The sequence below is a fragment of the Mesoplodon bidens genome (assembly GCF_964165515.1).
Source record: "Mesoplodon bidens genome assembly, chromosome: 7".
Taxonomy (NCBI): domain Eukaryota; kingdom Metazoa; phylum Chordata; class Mammalia; order Artiodactyla; family Ziphiidae; genus Mesoplodon; species Mesoplodon bidens.
This window is the reverse complement of record NC_138164.1, coordinates 105,599,875-105,618,064: the sequence shown is the minus strand read 5'-3', so window position 1 is coordinate 105,618,064 and position 18,190 is coordinate 105,599,875. Positions and strand designations below refer to the sequence as shown.

At 42.2% G+C, this 18,190-nt stretch overlaps 1 protein-coding gene across 2 annotated transcripts in view; it reads left to right on the top strand.

The window, feature by feature from the left end:
- Window positions 1–4,565: 4,565 nt before the first annotated feature.
- The window catches only part of PATL1 (PAT1 homolog 1, processing body mRNA decay factor), a 38,274-nt gene continuing 24,649 nt past the window's right edge, over window positions 4,566–18,190 (top strand). The window contains exons 1-7 of one of the 2 annotated variants that reach the window (XM_081239763.1): window positions 4,566–4,828; window positions 7,151–7,262; window positions 15,183–15,400; window positions 15,704–15,784; window positions 16,381–16,575; window positions 17,511–17,612; window positions 18,053–18,142. In XM_081239763.1, coding sequence (XP_081095889.1) covers window positions 4,814–4,828; window positions 7,151–7,262; window positions 15,183–15,400; window positions 15,704–15,784; window positions 16,381–16,575; window positions 17,511–17,612; window positions 18,053–18,142 — 813 coding nt within the window. In that variant the 5' untranslated portion in view covers window positions 4,566–4,813. Of the gene's footprint in view, window positions 4,829–7,150; window positions 7,263–15,182; window positions 15,401–15,703; window positions 15,785–16,380; window positions 16,576–16,955; window positions 17,030–17,510; window positions 17,613–18,052; window positions 18,143–18,190 lie in introns of those variants that run through there. The other variant, XM_081239764.1, reaches the window with a different exon arrangement.

Here is an 18,190-nt window from a genome sequence, read left to right as displayed (position 1 = left end):
GAGTGGCTGCCTCTTTCTTCAGTCTCTCCTTGCCCTCTATGTATGAGGGGTCAGTTTGTGAACCAGCATGAGCACGGGCCATTTATTTATCTTGTTAATGAGAGAACCGGCAGGATGTTAAGGCTGGTTCAAAAGAGATATAAGAGACTATGAACTATAACTAGTGTGGAAAAGAATGCTGGAGTGGGCTTCCCTGGTGGTGCAGTGGTTAAGAATCTGCCTGCCAATGCAGGGGACACGGGTTCGAGCCCTGGTCCTGGAAGATCTCACATGCCGCAGAGCAGCTAAGCCCGTGCACCACAACTACTGAGCCTGTGCTCTAGAGCCCGCGAGCCACAACTACTGAAGCCCATACGCCTAGAGCCCATGCTCTGCATCGAGAAGCCACCACAATGAGCAGACTGAGCACCGCAACAAACAATACCCCCCGCTCACCGCAACTAGAGAAAACCCCCGTGCAGCAACAAAGACCCAACTCAGCCAAAAATAAATAAATGAATAAATAAATAAATTTATTTTTTAAAAAAAGAATGCTGGAGTAAGACTCAAATGTTAAATATCATACCAGTTACTATCCGGCAAGGCAATAAAACTGTCCCTTTTGGGATTACCTTTTCTATCAAAATGAAATCATCTCAACTGGACAAAATTAATTTGCAATTTAGCAATCTTCTACAAATTAACATCTAACTTTACTGAGTCTGGTACCTCACTAATAGTAAATACTAAGTCAAATAAAGTTGCCTCCCCTAGAACTTCAAATTATCCTGAAGCAGGCTCATTAGACAATGTTCTTGTTATAACATAGAAGGGGTGCACAATAACCTTTTTTCCTTATTTCCCAGTTTTGCACAATTTTTCTAAACACACTTGTCCCAGTTACCTATTAGTGAGTGATAAACTACTCCAAAATTTTGTGATTTAAAACCACAACCATTTGATTATAATACCACAACTTTATGGGTCAGGTATCTGGGAAAGGCTCAGCTGAGTGATTCTTCTGCTCCACATCGTGTTGAATGGGGTCACTCGATGACATTCAGTTGCTAGCTGAGCTGGTCTGGACAGCTTCATTCACGTGTCTGGTGTGGCTGGTAAGCTGGGTATAGCTGGACCCCTCTTCCTCTTCACGTAGTCTCAGGGCCTTTCCATATGACCTCTTCAGCAAGGTAACTGGACATCTTACATGGACTTACACTGTCAATCTTCTTAAAGACTAGACACAGAACTGGCATAGCATCACCCCCCCCAACCCCTGCTCCATTGGTCAAAGCCATCATAATCCAGTCCAGATTCAAGGAATAATGGAAGCAGAACCCACCTCTTGATGAGAGAACAAAGAATTTGTAGCCTTGTTTAATCTACCACAAGTTTCATCTTGTACATTTTTATTTTCATTATATTGCTAATCCTTTTGTCTAAAGTCTGCTGCACCAAGAGTTCCCATAGCTTTCTGGGATGTCCATCACAACTTTGTTGGCTACATGAGAAATGACCCTCTGGGCAGCCCACCACTCTTTTTCTCCCTCTCTGTTTGCAAGCACTCATGGACAATATCTTAAAGCAGCGGTATGCAAAGTGTAGTCCTAGTACTAATAGCATCAGCATCACCTGGGAACTTGGCATAAATGCAATTCTTAGGTCCCACTTCAGACCTACTGAACTAGAAACTCCAGGGATGGGGCCTAGCAGTCTGTTATAACAAGCCCTCTTGGCGAGGCTGGGAACCACTGTTGTAGAGCTGTACATTACTTAATGAAAATTAATACAACATCTGAAACTAGTCTCACAAGAAAGTACATTTTATGTTCTTTTACCATGATCTAAAAAAAAAGAAGCATGGGGCTTCCCTGGTGGCACAGTGGTTGACAGTCCGCCTGCCGATGCAGGGGACACGGGTTCGTGCTCCAGTCCAGGAAGATCCCACATGCCGTGGAGCGGCTGGGTCCGTGAGCCATGGCTGCTGAGCCTGCGCGTCTGGAGCCTGTGCTCCACAACGGGAGAGGCCACAACAGTGAGAGGCCCGCGTACCGCAAAAAAAAAAAAAAAAAAAAAAAAAGAAGCATGTATAGCATCTGTAAATACCACAGTGGATTATTTACAGCCTCTGGAGAAAGGACAGACAATACCAAAGCACAGTGGCTTTCACTAACTGATGTTCTCTCTCAGCTGTGAAAAGCCTTTTCTGTATACCCAGGCTTGCAGGAAAGACTTTTCTTCCACCCACTCAAGGGACACTCTCCAGAGGCCTCATATTTTATTTCTACAGAATTACTTGTGAAAAGAATTTGTATCCTCTCCATCTTAATAATGGGCCTATTACACAGCTCAAAAAAATACATTATTCACCTAAAGGGACTCTCATTAATCTCCCTCAAACACAGTTGGTGCATGGGAAAAACAGGTAATTTTATTGATTGTCTATATGACACCTTGTTTTCTGTTTCCTTCTCTGCTCTGTATTATTTCTTTCCTTATCTTTTCTTTAAAATTATCCTATAGTTCATTTATATTCAAGCTTTCCTATTTTCTTATATAAACTGCTTTAGCTGTATCCTAAAAGTCTTTATATGTTAATAAGTTTATCATTCAGTTCTAAATATTTTCTACTTCCCATTATGTTTTCTCAAGCAGTCCATTAATTAGAGGCATGGAGGTTTTTTTTGTTTTTGTTTTTTTAAATTTCTGATCTCTAACATAATGATCAGAAAACAGGATCTGCAACATCAGGAATCAGCAAACTCTTTGTGTAAGGGGCCAGACAGTAAATATTTCAGGCTTTGCTAGCCAAATGCCCTCCATTGTAAGTATACAACTCTGCCTTGGTTGCCCTAAAGCAACCAAAGACAATATGCAAAAAAATGAGGGTGGTTGTATTCCAACAAAACTTTACTTACAGGGCTTCCCTGGTGGAGCAGTGGTTGAGAGTCTGCCTGCCGATGCAGGGGACACGGGTTTGTGCCCCGGTAGGGGAAGATCCCACATGCCGCGGAGTGGCTAGGCCCGGAAGCCCTGGCCGCTGAGCCTGCGCATCCAGAGCCTGTAGAGGCCACAACAGTGAGAGGCCCGCGTACCAAAAAAAAAACAAACAAAAAAAACTTTACTTACAAAAACAGGCAGCTGGCCAGATCTGGCTGTGGATCACAGCTTGCCAACCCTTGGCCTACATGGCACCAGTTCTTTGGTCATTTTGCTGTTACCTGTACTACATGAAGTTTTGTAATGTTCTGTGCATGCTTGAAAACTAATTATCATCTTATCCTTGGCCTGCTCCACTTTAAGCTTTAGGCCTGGCCCATGCAAACATTCGCTTTTGTAAAACCGTCACAGTGATTAAGAGATTGGATTTTGGAACCAGAGAGAACTGGTTGCCACTTTCCACTGGGTGGTTTAGGATAGATAAATTAACATCTCTAATCCTCAAGTTCCACATCTATAGGGAAAATAACCTACCTCACAGGGTTGGCATAAGGCAGACTTCAGTCATTAGCAGAAGCAGTATTAGAATCATCACTGAACCACTACTCTGTGAGGCAGGTTTCATTAAACCCATTTTACAAAGAAATTAAGCCTCAGACGTGTTTAGATAACCTGCTCCACATCTGACAGCCAGTGACAAAGTACTGATTCCCACCCATAACTTCTAGTTCCAAATCCAAAGTTTCCACTACTCAGACTCTGATTAATCAATCTGGTCATACTAACATGTAAGGAATTTATGCCACTCCTAGGCGAGGCTGCATTTTAAGACACCGGGAGAAAGGAGTTGCGAAATCGACTCCTTAATTCTTCGAATTAATTCTTTGTGGTCCAAGTCTAGTCCTTAAGGGGAAAGAAAGAGTTCTCCAGGGCCGAAAGGGCATGCAAGGTGCTAGCGGAGGTATACCCCCGAAACAGACTTCTGGAAGCAGGCTGCCGAGGCTTACACCCAGGACAAACGTTTTTCTGGGCTTGATCCTCTAAGCAGGTGGTGTCACCCAGCGGTGCACTCAGCCTCGATGACCTTGCTGCCCACGGCTGTGCTGCCGTTCTTGGCTCTCCCACTTCACCTGCCTGGAGCGCCTGGGACCTAAAAATACCTCCCTGGTGGAACCTCCCGGAACATGCATTCGGCTTTTTTTTTTTTTTTAATCGCCCTCATCACTTTGAGACACATAAATCACAGCCCTGACCCGCTGTCGACTCAGCGGGTGACGTGCCGCTGAAAGTGGTGACGAATTCTGTCCATTCCATTTCAATGACCTGCACTTTTATTTTTTTCCCTCCACTCGGCGCATATCGTATGTCGTGAGGAGTGCCAAGCAAAACCCGCGAAGACCGTGTTGGACGCTGGCAAAACAGTCTAGGAATCTCCATTTCTCCCAGTCCAGGCTAACCCTGGGACTCTTCAAAGCCCTATCCTGTGACAATCACAAGGCTTTTCTCCGCCCCGTCGGTGACGGAAAACTCGTGACTCAAACCTGAGCGCCGGGCGGGCACACAGAAGCCAGGGGCGGAGCTACAAGTCCAGATCGCGAGGAAGCCCCCGACGGGCGGCGCGTGCGCAGTGTCTCGCTATGGGACCTCCTTCCCGCCGCTGAGACTAGGAAGCGGGACGCCAAATCTGTCCCCGCGCAGCCGCCGCCGCCGGGCGCCGAACGGGGCGGCCGCCCTCCCCGAGGCGCGCCTGCGCACGTTCCCACGCACGCTCCGGCGTACGGCGGCGGCCAGGGGTCGCGAGCCGGTGGAGGACCCGCGCGTGGAGGATCCCGGAGAGTCAGCGCTTCTTCCCTCCCTCCCCTATTCCCCTCCCCGCTCCCTCCCCCCCCAAAGAATGTTCCGCTACGAGGTGAGTTGTTGCGACCGGAAGTAACCCCTCCCTCCCTCCCGCACTCCCCCCTCTTTCTCCCTCACCCCCCGCGCGTCTGTCCAAGGCTCCTGGGGGGAGGGGGCGGGCGGCGGGACCCGCGGGACCGAGGGAGTGCGTCGGGTCTGGCGTCGCGGGTTTAATCCGAGGGCTGTGAGCTGGCTTCGGGGGGGGCGGGACTGTCCTATCAGTTGCCACCGAGGAGAACTGACCTCTGTTTTGGGGTGGGGAGGGCCCCTTACGTTCCTTAACCAGACCACCCCCCACCTCCGGAGGAGTGAGGAGTAGAGAGCGTTGCACCCACCCTTGGTGGTTCTTGAGCAAGCGTCACCCGAGAAAGCCCAGAGACGCGTTTCCCGCCCTGGACCCGAAACCATCTCCCCTCCAATTACTTATACACACCCCCTTACAAACCGGCGACCGTCAGGGTCCCGGGGGCATGGACTCGCCCTTTGACTGGGGCCAAAGACCGTTTACTAAAGAGGACTCCGAATTGGGAAGGGGCGTGTCCAGCAGAAGTTCCTTCTGGGCGAGTGGAGGGGGACGTGGGTTTGGTGACGGTCCGGGTATGTAGCAACAGTCGAGAGTTCTGATAGTGTCACTGGTTCGCTGTATGACCTTTAGCGACTCCTAATCATTGGACAGGGTTTCTGGATTTGTAGAACCAAAGGGTTGGTTTAGAGGATCCCTAAGAGTCTCTCCCATGTAAAAAGCAGTGATTTGGTTAAGTAGATCTTTGTGATTTGGGAGTGCTTCTGGAAGTTGCCTGTGATGGGGAGGCAGTTGCATGCTTGCTTTGTGTAAGTTTGTGAGACTTAAGATGGGTAGGATGGCCCTTTGACCTAACCTTTCATTTGGGAACAGCCTGGCTAAGAGGTAGCCAGTCAGGGTGTATCAGCAATGTGACTGCAGAGAGAGTGTGGAATTCCGATCCTGAGTCTTTGAAAACTGGGGACACATAGACTTGGTATTTGATAGGAATGGTTCAAGATCAAACTGCCTTTATGTAAACATGGAGAGAGATGATGAGATGCAGTAGGCAACGTTCCCAAAAGAAAAGAAAACTTGGAAAATAAATCAGTTGAAAACTGAAATGGGGGTGGGGGGTATGTTTAAGATAGAACACACCTAAGTTGTTAAACTGGTGATATCTAGCATTGTTTAACAATACCCAATGTTTGCCTAAATCTTTGCCTCATTTGATCCTCACAACAACTTTCTGAGGTAGGTGGTCTTGTCCCTGCATTACCATTTAAGAGATTGTGGCTTAGAGGCTAACACAGCCTGAGACAAAATAGGTGCTCAGGAGGTATTGAATGAATTAATCAGAAAGGATGTGACTTGCCCAAGTTGATCTCACTTGTAAGAGGAGAGACACAGCTTAAACCTGTCACATCACAGCTTTTCAAGAGTCCACTTAATCGTGATTGAACACTTAGCTTTCTCCTTTGTCACCAGAGTTTGGGCCTGTAGGAAAACAGAAGGGGAAAAGGAAAATGAAGAGAAAGGGAATAATAAAATAGTTGAAAAGGTGACAAGAATATGGGGAAGATGAGAATTTCGTTGAAAAATATAGGTAGAACTCAAACAAAATAATAAAGTTTTAATTTTCAGTTGTCATTATTATTTTTATTTTTATTTTTTTAAAGAAGTGAATGAGCCTCTTCTTTTTTTTTTTTTTTTTTAAGATGCTGGGGGTAGGAGTTTTAGTAATTTATTTATTTATTTTTGCTGTGTTAGGTCTTCGTTCCTGTGCAAGGGCTTTCTCTAGTTGTGGCAAGCGGGGGCCACTCTTCATCGCGGTGCGCGGGCCTCTCACTATCGCGGCCTCTCGTTGCGGAGCACAGGCTCCAGACGCGCAGGCTCAGTAGATGTGGCTCACGGGCCTAGTTGCTCCGCGGCATGTGGGATCCTCCCAGACCAGGGCTCGAACCCGCGTCCCCTGCATTAGTAGGCAGATTCTCAACCACTGCACCACCAGGGAAGCCCTCAGTTGTCATTATTGTAACCAGTGATGGAAAGGAAGTTGGCAGGCCTCATTTCTTGGTTGCATGAGGAAATGCTGTTATTAGATCCTTGATAAATAGAGAAATGGAAGTTTGGGGGAAGAGGTTAAATAAGGAATAGGAACGAGAAGTTGAAAGAAAAGGTACTGAAGTCTTCCAGTGTCAGGGAAATTGGGGGATAGAAAAAATGCCATCTGCACAAAAAGTCATAATGAAGCTATTGTGTTGATCGGGAAGATAAAAGCATTTTTTTAGAATGAGGTTGTGAACTTCATGAATAGCTGACCTCTTTTTTTAGTCTTTGGAGGATTGTCCTCTGGATGAAGATGAAGATGCATTTCAGGGCCTGGGAGAGGAAGATGAAGAGATTGATCAATTCAATGATGATACATTTGGGTCAGGTGCAGTTGGTAAGTGATGTCTTTCTTTTATAATGTCATCTTGGTCTCTTGCTGTTTTCAGATGCTCTCTTTTATAAGTACTTTTGTCTAAGTAGGCGTAACCTCATTCACAAAGTTGGCAAACTGTTCTGTTCTTCACTCCAAGCATCTACCCTCCTCCTCTGGGCTTCTTTTTGCCTCACTTATAAAACCAAGTGTTTTCGAAGCCCTGTCCCTTCCAGCTTTATGATCTATGACTCTAAGTTGACACTATAAGGAATTCAAATGATGAGAGAAGTGGACATTTTACAAAGGTTTAAAATAATCCTAGAAGAAGGAAATTTTTATTTGTGGAACATGGAACTTAAGGAAAACTAGTGGACTAGGAGAAAACTCAGATTCAGATGTATATGTTTTAAAATTCAGTTGATTAATAATATATTGCATGACCCTGCTATTACCCTATAGTATATTCAATAAATAAAGTTTTTTATTCCAAGAATTTTGGTGATAGAAAGTCTTCGTAAGTTAGAAAAGTGTTGTGCACAGATGAAATTTTCTCAGCCTTGGGTATAGATAAATATTCCTGGTGTTGGAAGTGGTTAAAAAATTAAAGAGCCAAACTAAACTAGAGGCCACAGTTATAATTACTGAGATGAAAGGTTTAGGGAGCAAGCTTACATAATAAAGTTTGAGAGTTAGAGATCCTGGAACAAGTATACTAATAAGTTAAAATTAAACTGTACTTTGGAAAGATGAATAGGTAAGGGAAGTCCCTGGCAGTCCAGTGGTTAGGACTCTTCACTCTCACTGCCAAGGGCCCGGGTTCATCCCTGGTTGGGGAACTAAGATCCTGCATACCCCGTGAAGCCAAAAAAAAAAAAAAAAATAGGTAAGGCCAGAAACTATAAAACTCTTAGAGGAAACATAGGCAGAACACTCTATGACATACATCACAGCAAGATCCTTTTTGACCCACCTCCTAGAGAAATGGAAATAAAAACAAAAATAAAGAAATGGGACTTAATGAAACTTAAAAGTTTTGCACAGCAAAGGAAACCATAAACAAGACAAAAAGACAACCCTCAGAATGGGAGAAAATATTTGCAAATGAAGCAACTGACAAAGGATTAATCTCCAAAATATACAAGCAGCTCACGCAGCTCAATAGCAAAAAACAAACAACCCAATCCCAAAAATGGGCAGAAGACCTAAACAGACATTTCTCCAAAGAAGACATACAGATTGCCAAGAAACACATGAAAGGATGTTCAACAGCACTAATCATTAGAGAAATGCAAATCAGAACTGCAATGAGGAATCACCTCACACGGGTCAGAATGGCCATCATCCAAAAATCTACCAATAAATGCTGGAGAGGGTGTGGAGAAAAGGGAACCCTCTTACACTGTTGGTGGGAATGTGAATTGGTACAGCCACTATGGAGAACAGTATAGAGGTTCCTTTAAAAACTAAAAATAGAACTACCATATGACCCAGCAATCCCACTACTGGGCATATACTCGGAGAAAACCATAATTCAAAAAGAGTCATGTACCACAATGTTCATTGCAGCGCTATTTACAATAGCCAGGACATGGAAGCAACCTAAGTGTCCATTGACAGATGAATGGATAAAGAAGATGTGGTGCAGATATACAATGGAATATTACTCAGCCATAAAAAGAAATGAAATTGAGTTATTTGTAGTGAGGTGGATGGACCCAGAGACTCATACAGAGTGAAGTAAGTCAGAAGGAGAAAAACAGATATCATATGCTAACACATATATATGGAATCTAAAAAAAAAATAATGGTTCTAAAGAACCTAGGGGCAGGACAAGAATAAAAACACAGACGTAGAGAATGGACTTGACACGGGGAAGGGGAAGTTGTGATGAAGTGAGAGAGTGGCATGGACATATATACACTACCAAATGTAAAACCGATGGCTAGTGGGAAGCAGCCACATAGCACAGGGAGATCAGCTTGGTGCCTTGTATCCACCTAGAGGGCTGGGATAGGGAGGGTTGGAGAGACATGCAAGAGGGAGGAGATATGGGGATATATGTTTATGTATAGCTGATTTACTTTTTTATACAGCAGAAACTAACATATCATTGTAAAGCAATTATACTCCAATAAAGATGTTTAAAAAACCCCAAAACATTGTATAGAGGTAACATTTTAACCACAATTCTGTCAGTATTGTGGGTTTTTGTTTTAGCATTGTTTTAAAATCATTTCTGTAATTGTTTTAAAATATTATCTCATAGTTTTAATTTTGTCCATTCCATTTCAATAAGATTTGACGAACACATTTGGAAAAAAAAAAAAGATGAATAGGTAAGAGTCTATGCAACTCTCTTTGCTTTGACTGTTGGTGTTGAAAAGCAGCAGTGACCACATTTATGTTGGGATGTGTGAATATGTGGGATTTCAGATATTCAAGTTAAGTAATAAGAGGAAATTTATCAGTAGTGGGTAACCCCAAAATGTTCAATATCAAAAACAAGTAAGAAGTCTTAAAAATGTTGTATTAGGACTTCCCTGGCGGCACAGGGGTTAAGAATCCACCTGCCAATGCAGGGGACATGGGATCAATCCCTGGTCGCGGGAGATCCCATATGCCAGTGAGCAGCTAAGCCCGTGCGCCACAACTACTGAGCCTGCGCTCTAGAGCCCGCGCGCCACAGCTACTCAAGCTCGCCCGCCTAGAGCCCGAGCTCCGCAACAAGAGAAGCCACCACAGTGAGAAGCCCGCGCACCGCAACAAAGAGTAACCCCTGCTCGCCACAACTAGAGGAAGCCTGTGTGCAGCAACAAAGACCCAACGCAGCCAAAAATAAAATAAAATAGTTGTACTGGTTACTGGTTTTGCACTGACCTAAACAGCTTAAGTTTATTTAAGCTTAGATTGAGTTGAATGAACCGGCAAAAATGAAAGAGTATACTATTTTCAATCAGGGTTTACAGAATTCCTTGGAGAGCTAAAACTGCTGCTGTTGGAAGCAGCAAGAGAAGCATTTAAGGTAGCAGCTAGGCTTATTACAGAAGGGAACCGAAGACCTTTTGGATTACAGCCATAGTTTAGGGGATGAGATTGTCCAAAAGGATGACATGATCTCAGATGCTGTTCTCTATCCATGGAGATCACAGGGAAAGGGACATAGAATAGAATGACGAAAGCAGGGAACTGATGTGAATTGCAAATTATATTTGAAACTTTAGTAAAAACCTATAGAATACAATAGAAGCTACAAACAGTGTGTGCTTGTTTCTGGAACTCTTTTTCTCTTAAAATATTGTACTGAATGTTACCATTTTTTAGCAAATTCATCTGTGTTAAAATGAAATTTATTAAAATGAAGTATGTTGAGGTTAGCCAGCATAGTAAATGTCCTCAGTTTCTAACCTGGACAGAAGAGGAATAGTTTTGCCTTCTCACTGACTTCCAGAGTGCTAGACAGTCTTTTTTTCTGAGTTTCTATGTTTCTCACAAGATGAGGAAAGTATTGCCTTAAAAGAATTTTAGAGTGTGCAGAACTGCATTTTATGTGATGGAAAATGAAAAAGCCACTAGGGTTACACAGTAAAAGAACAGGTGATAAAAAGTAAAGGCAGTGTAGTAGCATATGGTTAGCCCATTTTGTACCCTGAGGCACAAGGATGATTAAGGACTTCCTGGTCAACAAAGTTTATAATGGAGAAAAGATTTCCCAGTGTGAGCCCTTTCCATTGAGAGTATAATATACTTGAATTGTGAAGTTAAAACCTTAGTTCCTCATCTTGATATAAATACTGTACGGGTTTATAAAAAGAAAATTGCTTTCTAAGTCGACCTGTGACTTGTTTAATATACTTCTAAAGGTAGATATACAGCTGGTGTAGAGAATTTAAACCAGGAGGTAAAATGTCAGACCTATGACATACATTTTGGTTGGTTGGTTTTTAACTCAAGGAGTGAGTATCTTGAGTAGTACCTGTTAGTACAGTAGTTATTTTAAGTCACTGGCTACAGATGCTCTGATGTCACCTTTCCTTAAGAAACTAGTCACTGTCTTCTGCATGGAAAAATGTTTGCATCATCTTTGAGCAGTAAATGGGCCACAGTAATCTCAACTCGTTCTCTAAAAGTAAAAGCTTACACTTACAAGGTGCTTATTATATGCTAGGGACTGTTCTAAGTGTTTCATGTATATTGTTAATCCTCATAGCAACCTTGCAAGGTAGGTACTATTATTATCCTCATGTTAACAAATGAAGAAGGAAAATGCCAGAGATGTTAAGTAACTATAAGTACAATCAATGTAAGCTACCAGTTACGTTTTAACAGTCTTTGGGGGATCTTTGGGAATCTCCTGCCTCCACATGGAAGGGCTCCCCATTCTTTCTACTTCCTTTTTATTGATAGCTGCTAAAATCTTTAGGGACTGAGATTGCTCTAAAATTAAATCACCTCTACTTCCTGTTCATTTTGTTTTTATTCAGAAACAAATATCCCTGAGACAGACTTGAGGGAAATTACCACAACAAGCATACATTTATAAAAGCAGCCAGGAATTCAGTAACCCACATCAGGGTATAGGTTAATTAGTTGAAGGAAAACAGTTGTCTCTTTCCCTTCGTTTCTCTGTTATTTTTTTCCCGTACCCTTTATCATTTTGACCAATGTGGGTTGAGGTCAAGCATTGGCATATCTAAGTATGTTTTTAGGTCATTTGAAAAAGATACAGAGTGAAGTATCCTTTTATACTAAGGACGTGTGATCTCTGACATTACTGTTTCAGATGATTTTTCGCCAGAGCAAGAAATATATAAAATGAACATGATGGTGTTCTGTGGCATAGGTTTCTTTGCTTACATGTTTGAAAAAGTAACAATTCACAACAGAGCCTTTCTCACAGAATATGGCTACTTAACCAGCATTTTTTAAATTAATTATTAAGGTCAAATTGATTATCATCTTTGGTGGGACGTAGTAAAGTTAGTAAATAGGATTATGAGAAGTGAATGAAAGCAATGCAAATTAGAACTCTTTTGCATTAGAATCAATCTTAACAAATCAGTTTCTTAAATTTGGGAAATAAATGTTTAAAAAAATCCCTTAATTCAGGATTATAGACTCCTCCTTTTTTTTTTTTCCGGCATTGTTGAGTCAGTAAAATTGCAAAAAGCAGTTAGTCCCTCAAAACATGCTTAGCTTACTCTTCCTTAGCAAAGATGATACAAATATTAATATCACAATTGATTTTTCATTACACCGTTCTTTAAGCATATTTTTTAAATAGCTGATAATTTAAATGAGTGCTGTAATTTTCATCTAAAGTAGCTTTTTCCCTTTACCACAAGTAGCGCATTCACATCTACCACAGTGCTCAAAGACTAGACAGTGGTTCTGATCATCCAAGTTATAAATTTGGGAGTCCCACTTACCTCGGTTTTTTTTGTTTGTTTTTTGGCTGCAGCATGCGGGATCTTAGTTCCCTGACCAGGGACTGAACCTGTGACCCCTGCATTGGGAGCATGGAGTCTTAACCACTGGACTGCCAGGGAAATCCCTTACCTTTTTTTTTTTTTTTTTTTTTGGATCACTAGTGTTATATGATACATTGTTAAGTAATAAAAGTAGCAATTTTAAATGTTTATAATCTGACCCTGAAAGGGACTTAGGCTCCTTAAATTTGTTATACGTCTGAAACTAATGTAATGTTGTACGTCAACTGTACTTCAATAAATAAATTAAAAATTGCAAATAATCCAAATTTCCATCAGTAAGGGATAAGTTAAATTACTTTATTAGTAGAGTAGAATCTTATATAGGTATGAAAAAGAATGAGATGATATTATCAGTAGTTATGTGTTCCCACTTTAAAAAATTTAACATTCCTGAAGAATTATGGGGAAATTTCACTTTCTGAGTTACATATTTGTGTAATGTTTAAATTTTTTTAACAAACATGTATTTTAACAAGTTGCATATGAGCCCCTCAGAAAGTCAATCTTTTTTTAAGTGGCTACCATTAATTACACCCTTAGTATATACCAGGCACTTTTTTGTTTGTTTGTTTTGGTTTTTTTTGTTTGTTTTGTGTTTTTTTGTGGTACGCAGGCCTCTCACTGTTGTGGCCTCTCCCTTTGCGGAGCACAGGCTCCGGATGCACAGGCTCAGCGGCCATGGCTCACGGGCCCAGCCGCTCCGCGGCATGTGGGATCTTCCCGGACTGGGGCACGAACCCGCATCCCCTGCGTCGGCAGGCGAACTCTCAACCACTGCGCCACCAGGGAAGCCCCCAGGCACTTTTTTTTTTTTCTTTTTTTCTTGTCGTGGTGCTCCCACTTCTTCCTTCTCCTTTCTTTAAATGAGGTATATAGAAAAATTATATGGGGAGGATTGTCATTAAGGACACTTTTTCAGAATTCTGTGTTTTTATGTTAGTAATTACTTGTTATCTCTCTGTTTTGAATTTTGCAGGACATACAAAACAAAACTAAAATAAGAATAAAAATATATAACATTTACAAAAGAATACATGGGGTTTTGATGGGTTAGGAAGTAGTGCATGTTCAGATGAGGTGAAGGTAGAATTAAAATGAAAAGATTATTTAGGGAAAGCTTCAGTGAGGAGGGAAAGCTATCTGAATTTGAATGCTGAAAGGAGCAAAGTAGTAGAGCTTTTATGATGGAGTCAGAAGGGCATGATGAGCGATGAGGTCAAGGAGCACTGGAATGAGAGAAGTGAAGGAAGTAAGGTCTGGTTCTAGAGAAGCCGATAGAAGGTTCTGAAGATTTTCATCTGTGCTATAGCTGGACTCAAAAACAATGCTGTGTCACCATAAAAAACAAAAAAACAACAAAATAACCTAGTGCCAGTGCTACAGGTTATATAGTAGTATGTAGAAATAGACAGTTAAAGCAGAAGAGGACCGACGCTGGTCCAAGTCACCCACACCTTTCCTGTGGCATACTTGTAGTAGCCTCCTACCAGGCCTCCACGCTTTCAGTAGTGTTGCCCCTTTCTCTGCAAATCTGTTTTCAACACAGCAGCCAGAGTGATTCTTTCAAAAAGTCAAGCCACATCCAAACCTCCGGCGGCCCCCATTTCAGAGTGGCTCTAAAGGTCCTCTAGGAGCTCTCCCACTTTGACCTCATTTTTCTTCTCCTCTTCACCCCTGTTCATTCCAATCCAAGCACAGTCCTTGCTGCTTCTCAAAATCGTCAGTCTCTCATCTTAAGGCCATTTTACTGACTGTCCCTCTGCCTGAGACACTCTTCTCCTAGATATCCCCTAACTTATTCTTGATATTTTGCTCAAATGTTACCTTCTCAATGAGACATACCTCTGACCATCCTATTTAAAGTTTTTAATTTGCTTCTCTTCCACCGTATTGCTGTAGCATATCATCTTCTAATATAGTATCTAATTTACTTATTTGTTACGTTCATTATCTATTATCTGTCTCTTCCCTGCTTAAAAAGCCACAGAAGGGCAGGGATCCTTGTCTATTTTGTACACCAATGTACCCCATGCACCTAAAACAATGTCTGTCACATAATAGATGCTCAAAAAATACTAATTGAATGACACGAATGGATTTAAGAGCTTGTAAAGAAGATGACAGTTACCTAAAAGAAAGTTGTACGCTAGCGCGAGTTTTTGCCTGAAATGTCACAGAATCTCAAACCAGCAGGTTGTACTATATCACCAACTTAGAAATGGGTTTCAGAATATAGTTTGCACATCGTTGCTAATGTATTAAGCTATTACTCTAAGAGTTTGAGTCTATTCCTGGTAGGATTGTTAGTTGTTCTCAATAGTGCAAAGCCCACTTTAAATGTGCCCCTTAGTTTAAACCTTATTTCATGCCTCTAGGTGGATAACAGAAGAATTTTATAAAACTTTTTTATTCCAATATGAGCTCTGTTTCTTTTTTATGATTTCCTTATAGATGATGATTGGCAGGAAGCACATGAGCGCCTGGCTGAGTTGGAAGAGAAGCTACCTGTGGCGGTTAATGAACAAACAGGCAACGGAGAAAGGGATGAGATGGACTTGTTAGGTGATCATGAGGAGAATCTGGCAGAAAGGCTCAGTAAGATGGTGATTGAAAATGAACTAGAAGATCCAGCTATCATGAGGGCAGTACAGACCAGGCCAGTGTTGCAAGTAAGTTACTGTGATCTGAGAGCTATAGCAAACTGATAATTAAAGCAAAGTATTGGGCTTGGCTATTTTATTCCATCTACTATACTGAGAGAATTACATGTGCTATAGAAATTTGGTAGTATAATTCCTGATGATAGCAATTCTAGAGGTGAAGTTGGGAAATAAGGTATATTCTAGAACACTGTAGTTTCTATTCTCAAGCAGTTGAGGCTCTTTGGGAGCTTTGCTCACCGAAAGCTGGTAAGTTGCCCAGCGAGCCTGCACTCTTCTAGACTTTGTGTGTTTGTTTTCCTTTTTTGTTAGCCCCGACCAGGAAGTCTCAATTCCAGCATCTGGGATGGATCTGAAGTTCTGAGGCGAATTCGAGGACCACTGCTTGCTCAGGTACTAAACGTTTTCTCGTTATATAAAGATCCTAATACCCAAAAGCTGGCTCCTGTTGTTATCCTTTCCTTACTGGAACAATGTATGGATGTATATCCTTTGCCAGTCTTACGTTGATTATGTCATCCAGCACCCATAGCTGGACCTGTTGATTGTACCCTCCCCCAGACTCTCTGGTAATGCTCACTTGACTGTGCTTTCTTTGAAATGGTTGAAAGGGAGCCATTGGAACTCAAATTTGGCAGCTTATGATTTGAATTACTTAAAGTCATCTTTAGGCAAAACTATAGGGACAGAGAACAGATCAGTGTTTGCCAGTGGTTGGGGGTGGTAGGAGAGGTTGACTACAAAGGACCAATACAAAGGAAGTTTGGGGAGTAATAAAACTTACGTGTCTTGATTTTGGTGTTAGATCCAGGACTCTCTGCATTTATCAGAATTTAGTGCTGTACACTAAAGAGGGTAACATTTTTACTGGATGTGAAATAAAACTAAATAAAAATTTTTAAAATAATTTCTCAAGATATCTGGCATCTGTAAAGGTTATTAAAATATTTCAAGGTAGCTAATTTTTTTAACACTACTTCCTCAATTAGGAAATGCCTACAGTGTCTGTGTTAGAATATGCCTTGCCTCAGAGGCCCCCACAGGGCCCAGAAGATGATCGGGACGTTTCTGAGCGTGCATTACCAAGGCGGTCAACTTCTCCTATCATTGGGAGTCCTCCTGTTAGAGCTGTCCCCATAGGCACCCCACCTAAGCAGACGGCTGTACCCAGCTTCAACCAACAGGTACCTCTCATTAACAGGCACTCAGCCCAGGATATTGGGAATCTGGGCAAAATTATTTGGGAAATTGGTGATGCTGGGAGGAGGGTGGAAGTTTGGGGTAGGCGTTAGATTAAAAAGAAAAGTAGCCAATAGAGGAAAAGTTAGTACAAATAAGAGACACATTCCCCAATGCCCATTGCTGGTGCTACTACTGTTGCTGCTGCCTTTTAATTGGGGGAGAAAAAGGGTAGTTAACCACATTTAGTGTAAATGTCCTTTTTAAAGTGTTTTGCTGGCTGCCCAAAACATTGGCAGAGAGGTAACTGAAAGCTGGGGGGAGTGGGAACACACAGCATTGTCCACATCCCTTTTTACCTTTAAGATATCCCTGCTTTCCCTAGAGCCTGTGCAGTCCTGTTCCATAGACTTTCCTCCACCTGAAACCAGCAGCTGAAAAGGAAGGCCAATTTGGAAGGTATGGGGGGAGGGTGGTATTGGTATGGCCTAGTTAGGCTCAATATCCTATGAAATGGTGGAGTCACAATGTACACGAAAGAGCTGAGCATGGCGGCCATATCATAGGGACTTCAGAATAGGACTTAGTTAATCCTCCAGCTTTCTTATCATTCCATCTCCCTCACTGCTACCAAAATATATCCTCTTGGAGAGAATTTGAAAGTCAGAATATCTGCTGGTACCTCCCTCAGATAGCATGGAAGGGTGGGGATAACTGGAGAATTAGCTAAATCTTCCTCAGTTAGAAGTGGCACATTGCTTGATATTTGTGAGAGGAAGTGACCAAAGGTTCTGTGTGTGGACCAAAGCCATAGCAATTTGCTTAGAAGTAGGGCTTTGCATTGAGTTCTGTGTCTCTGCCGGTACTCGAGGGGAGGAAGAGTAGGTAGAGGAAGAACTGACGTCACTGAGTGTAGTTGTATATATGTTTGTCCTGATAGATTCTGTGTCCGAAGCCTGTCCATGTTCGACCCCCGATGCCACCACGCTATCCTGCTCCCTACGGTGAGAGGATGTCTCCAAACCAGCTCTGCAGTGTCCCGGTATGTCACTTTACAATCTAATGAAAATGTTTTCTGATCACTGCCTGGTATGTAGACATCTCCTAAATCTTAACACGTTTTTTATAATCTCCATACTTCACCTTCTGGATCTGATAGGCCCCGGGTCCGAAGACATAGTTAGTTCCTCACGTTCAGCTATTTCTTACCTCGACTCTTTTCTGATCTTAAAAATCTAAACTTGACGTGATCTGCTTTCTTGCTATTACAGTCCCTCATTCTACTTCTTTCTCTTTCATGTTATGTGGTCATAGTGCTTTGTAACTTCTAGCATTACTCTCTTTCATATTCCTTCAGTGGACAGCTCAGCTCTACAATTTGAGAGCTTTTCTGTCTAAGTTAATTCTGTATTTCTGTTGAGTTCCCCTGTTATTTACCTGTTTTCATGGTATAGATACAATTTTTTTTTTTTTTTTTTTTAGAACTCTTCCCTACTGGGTCACCCTTTCCCTCCTAGTGTTCCTCCTGTTCTCAGCCCCCTCCAGAGAGCACAGCTTCTTGGAGGAGCACAGGTAAGCCTAGGGTTAGCTCAGCCCTTAAAGAGCTTTCTCACTTTCCTA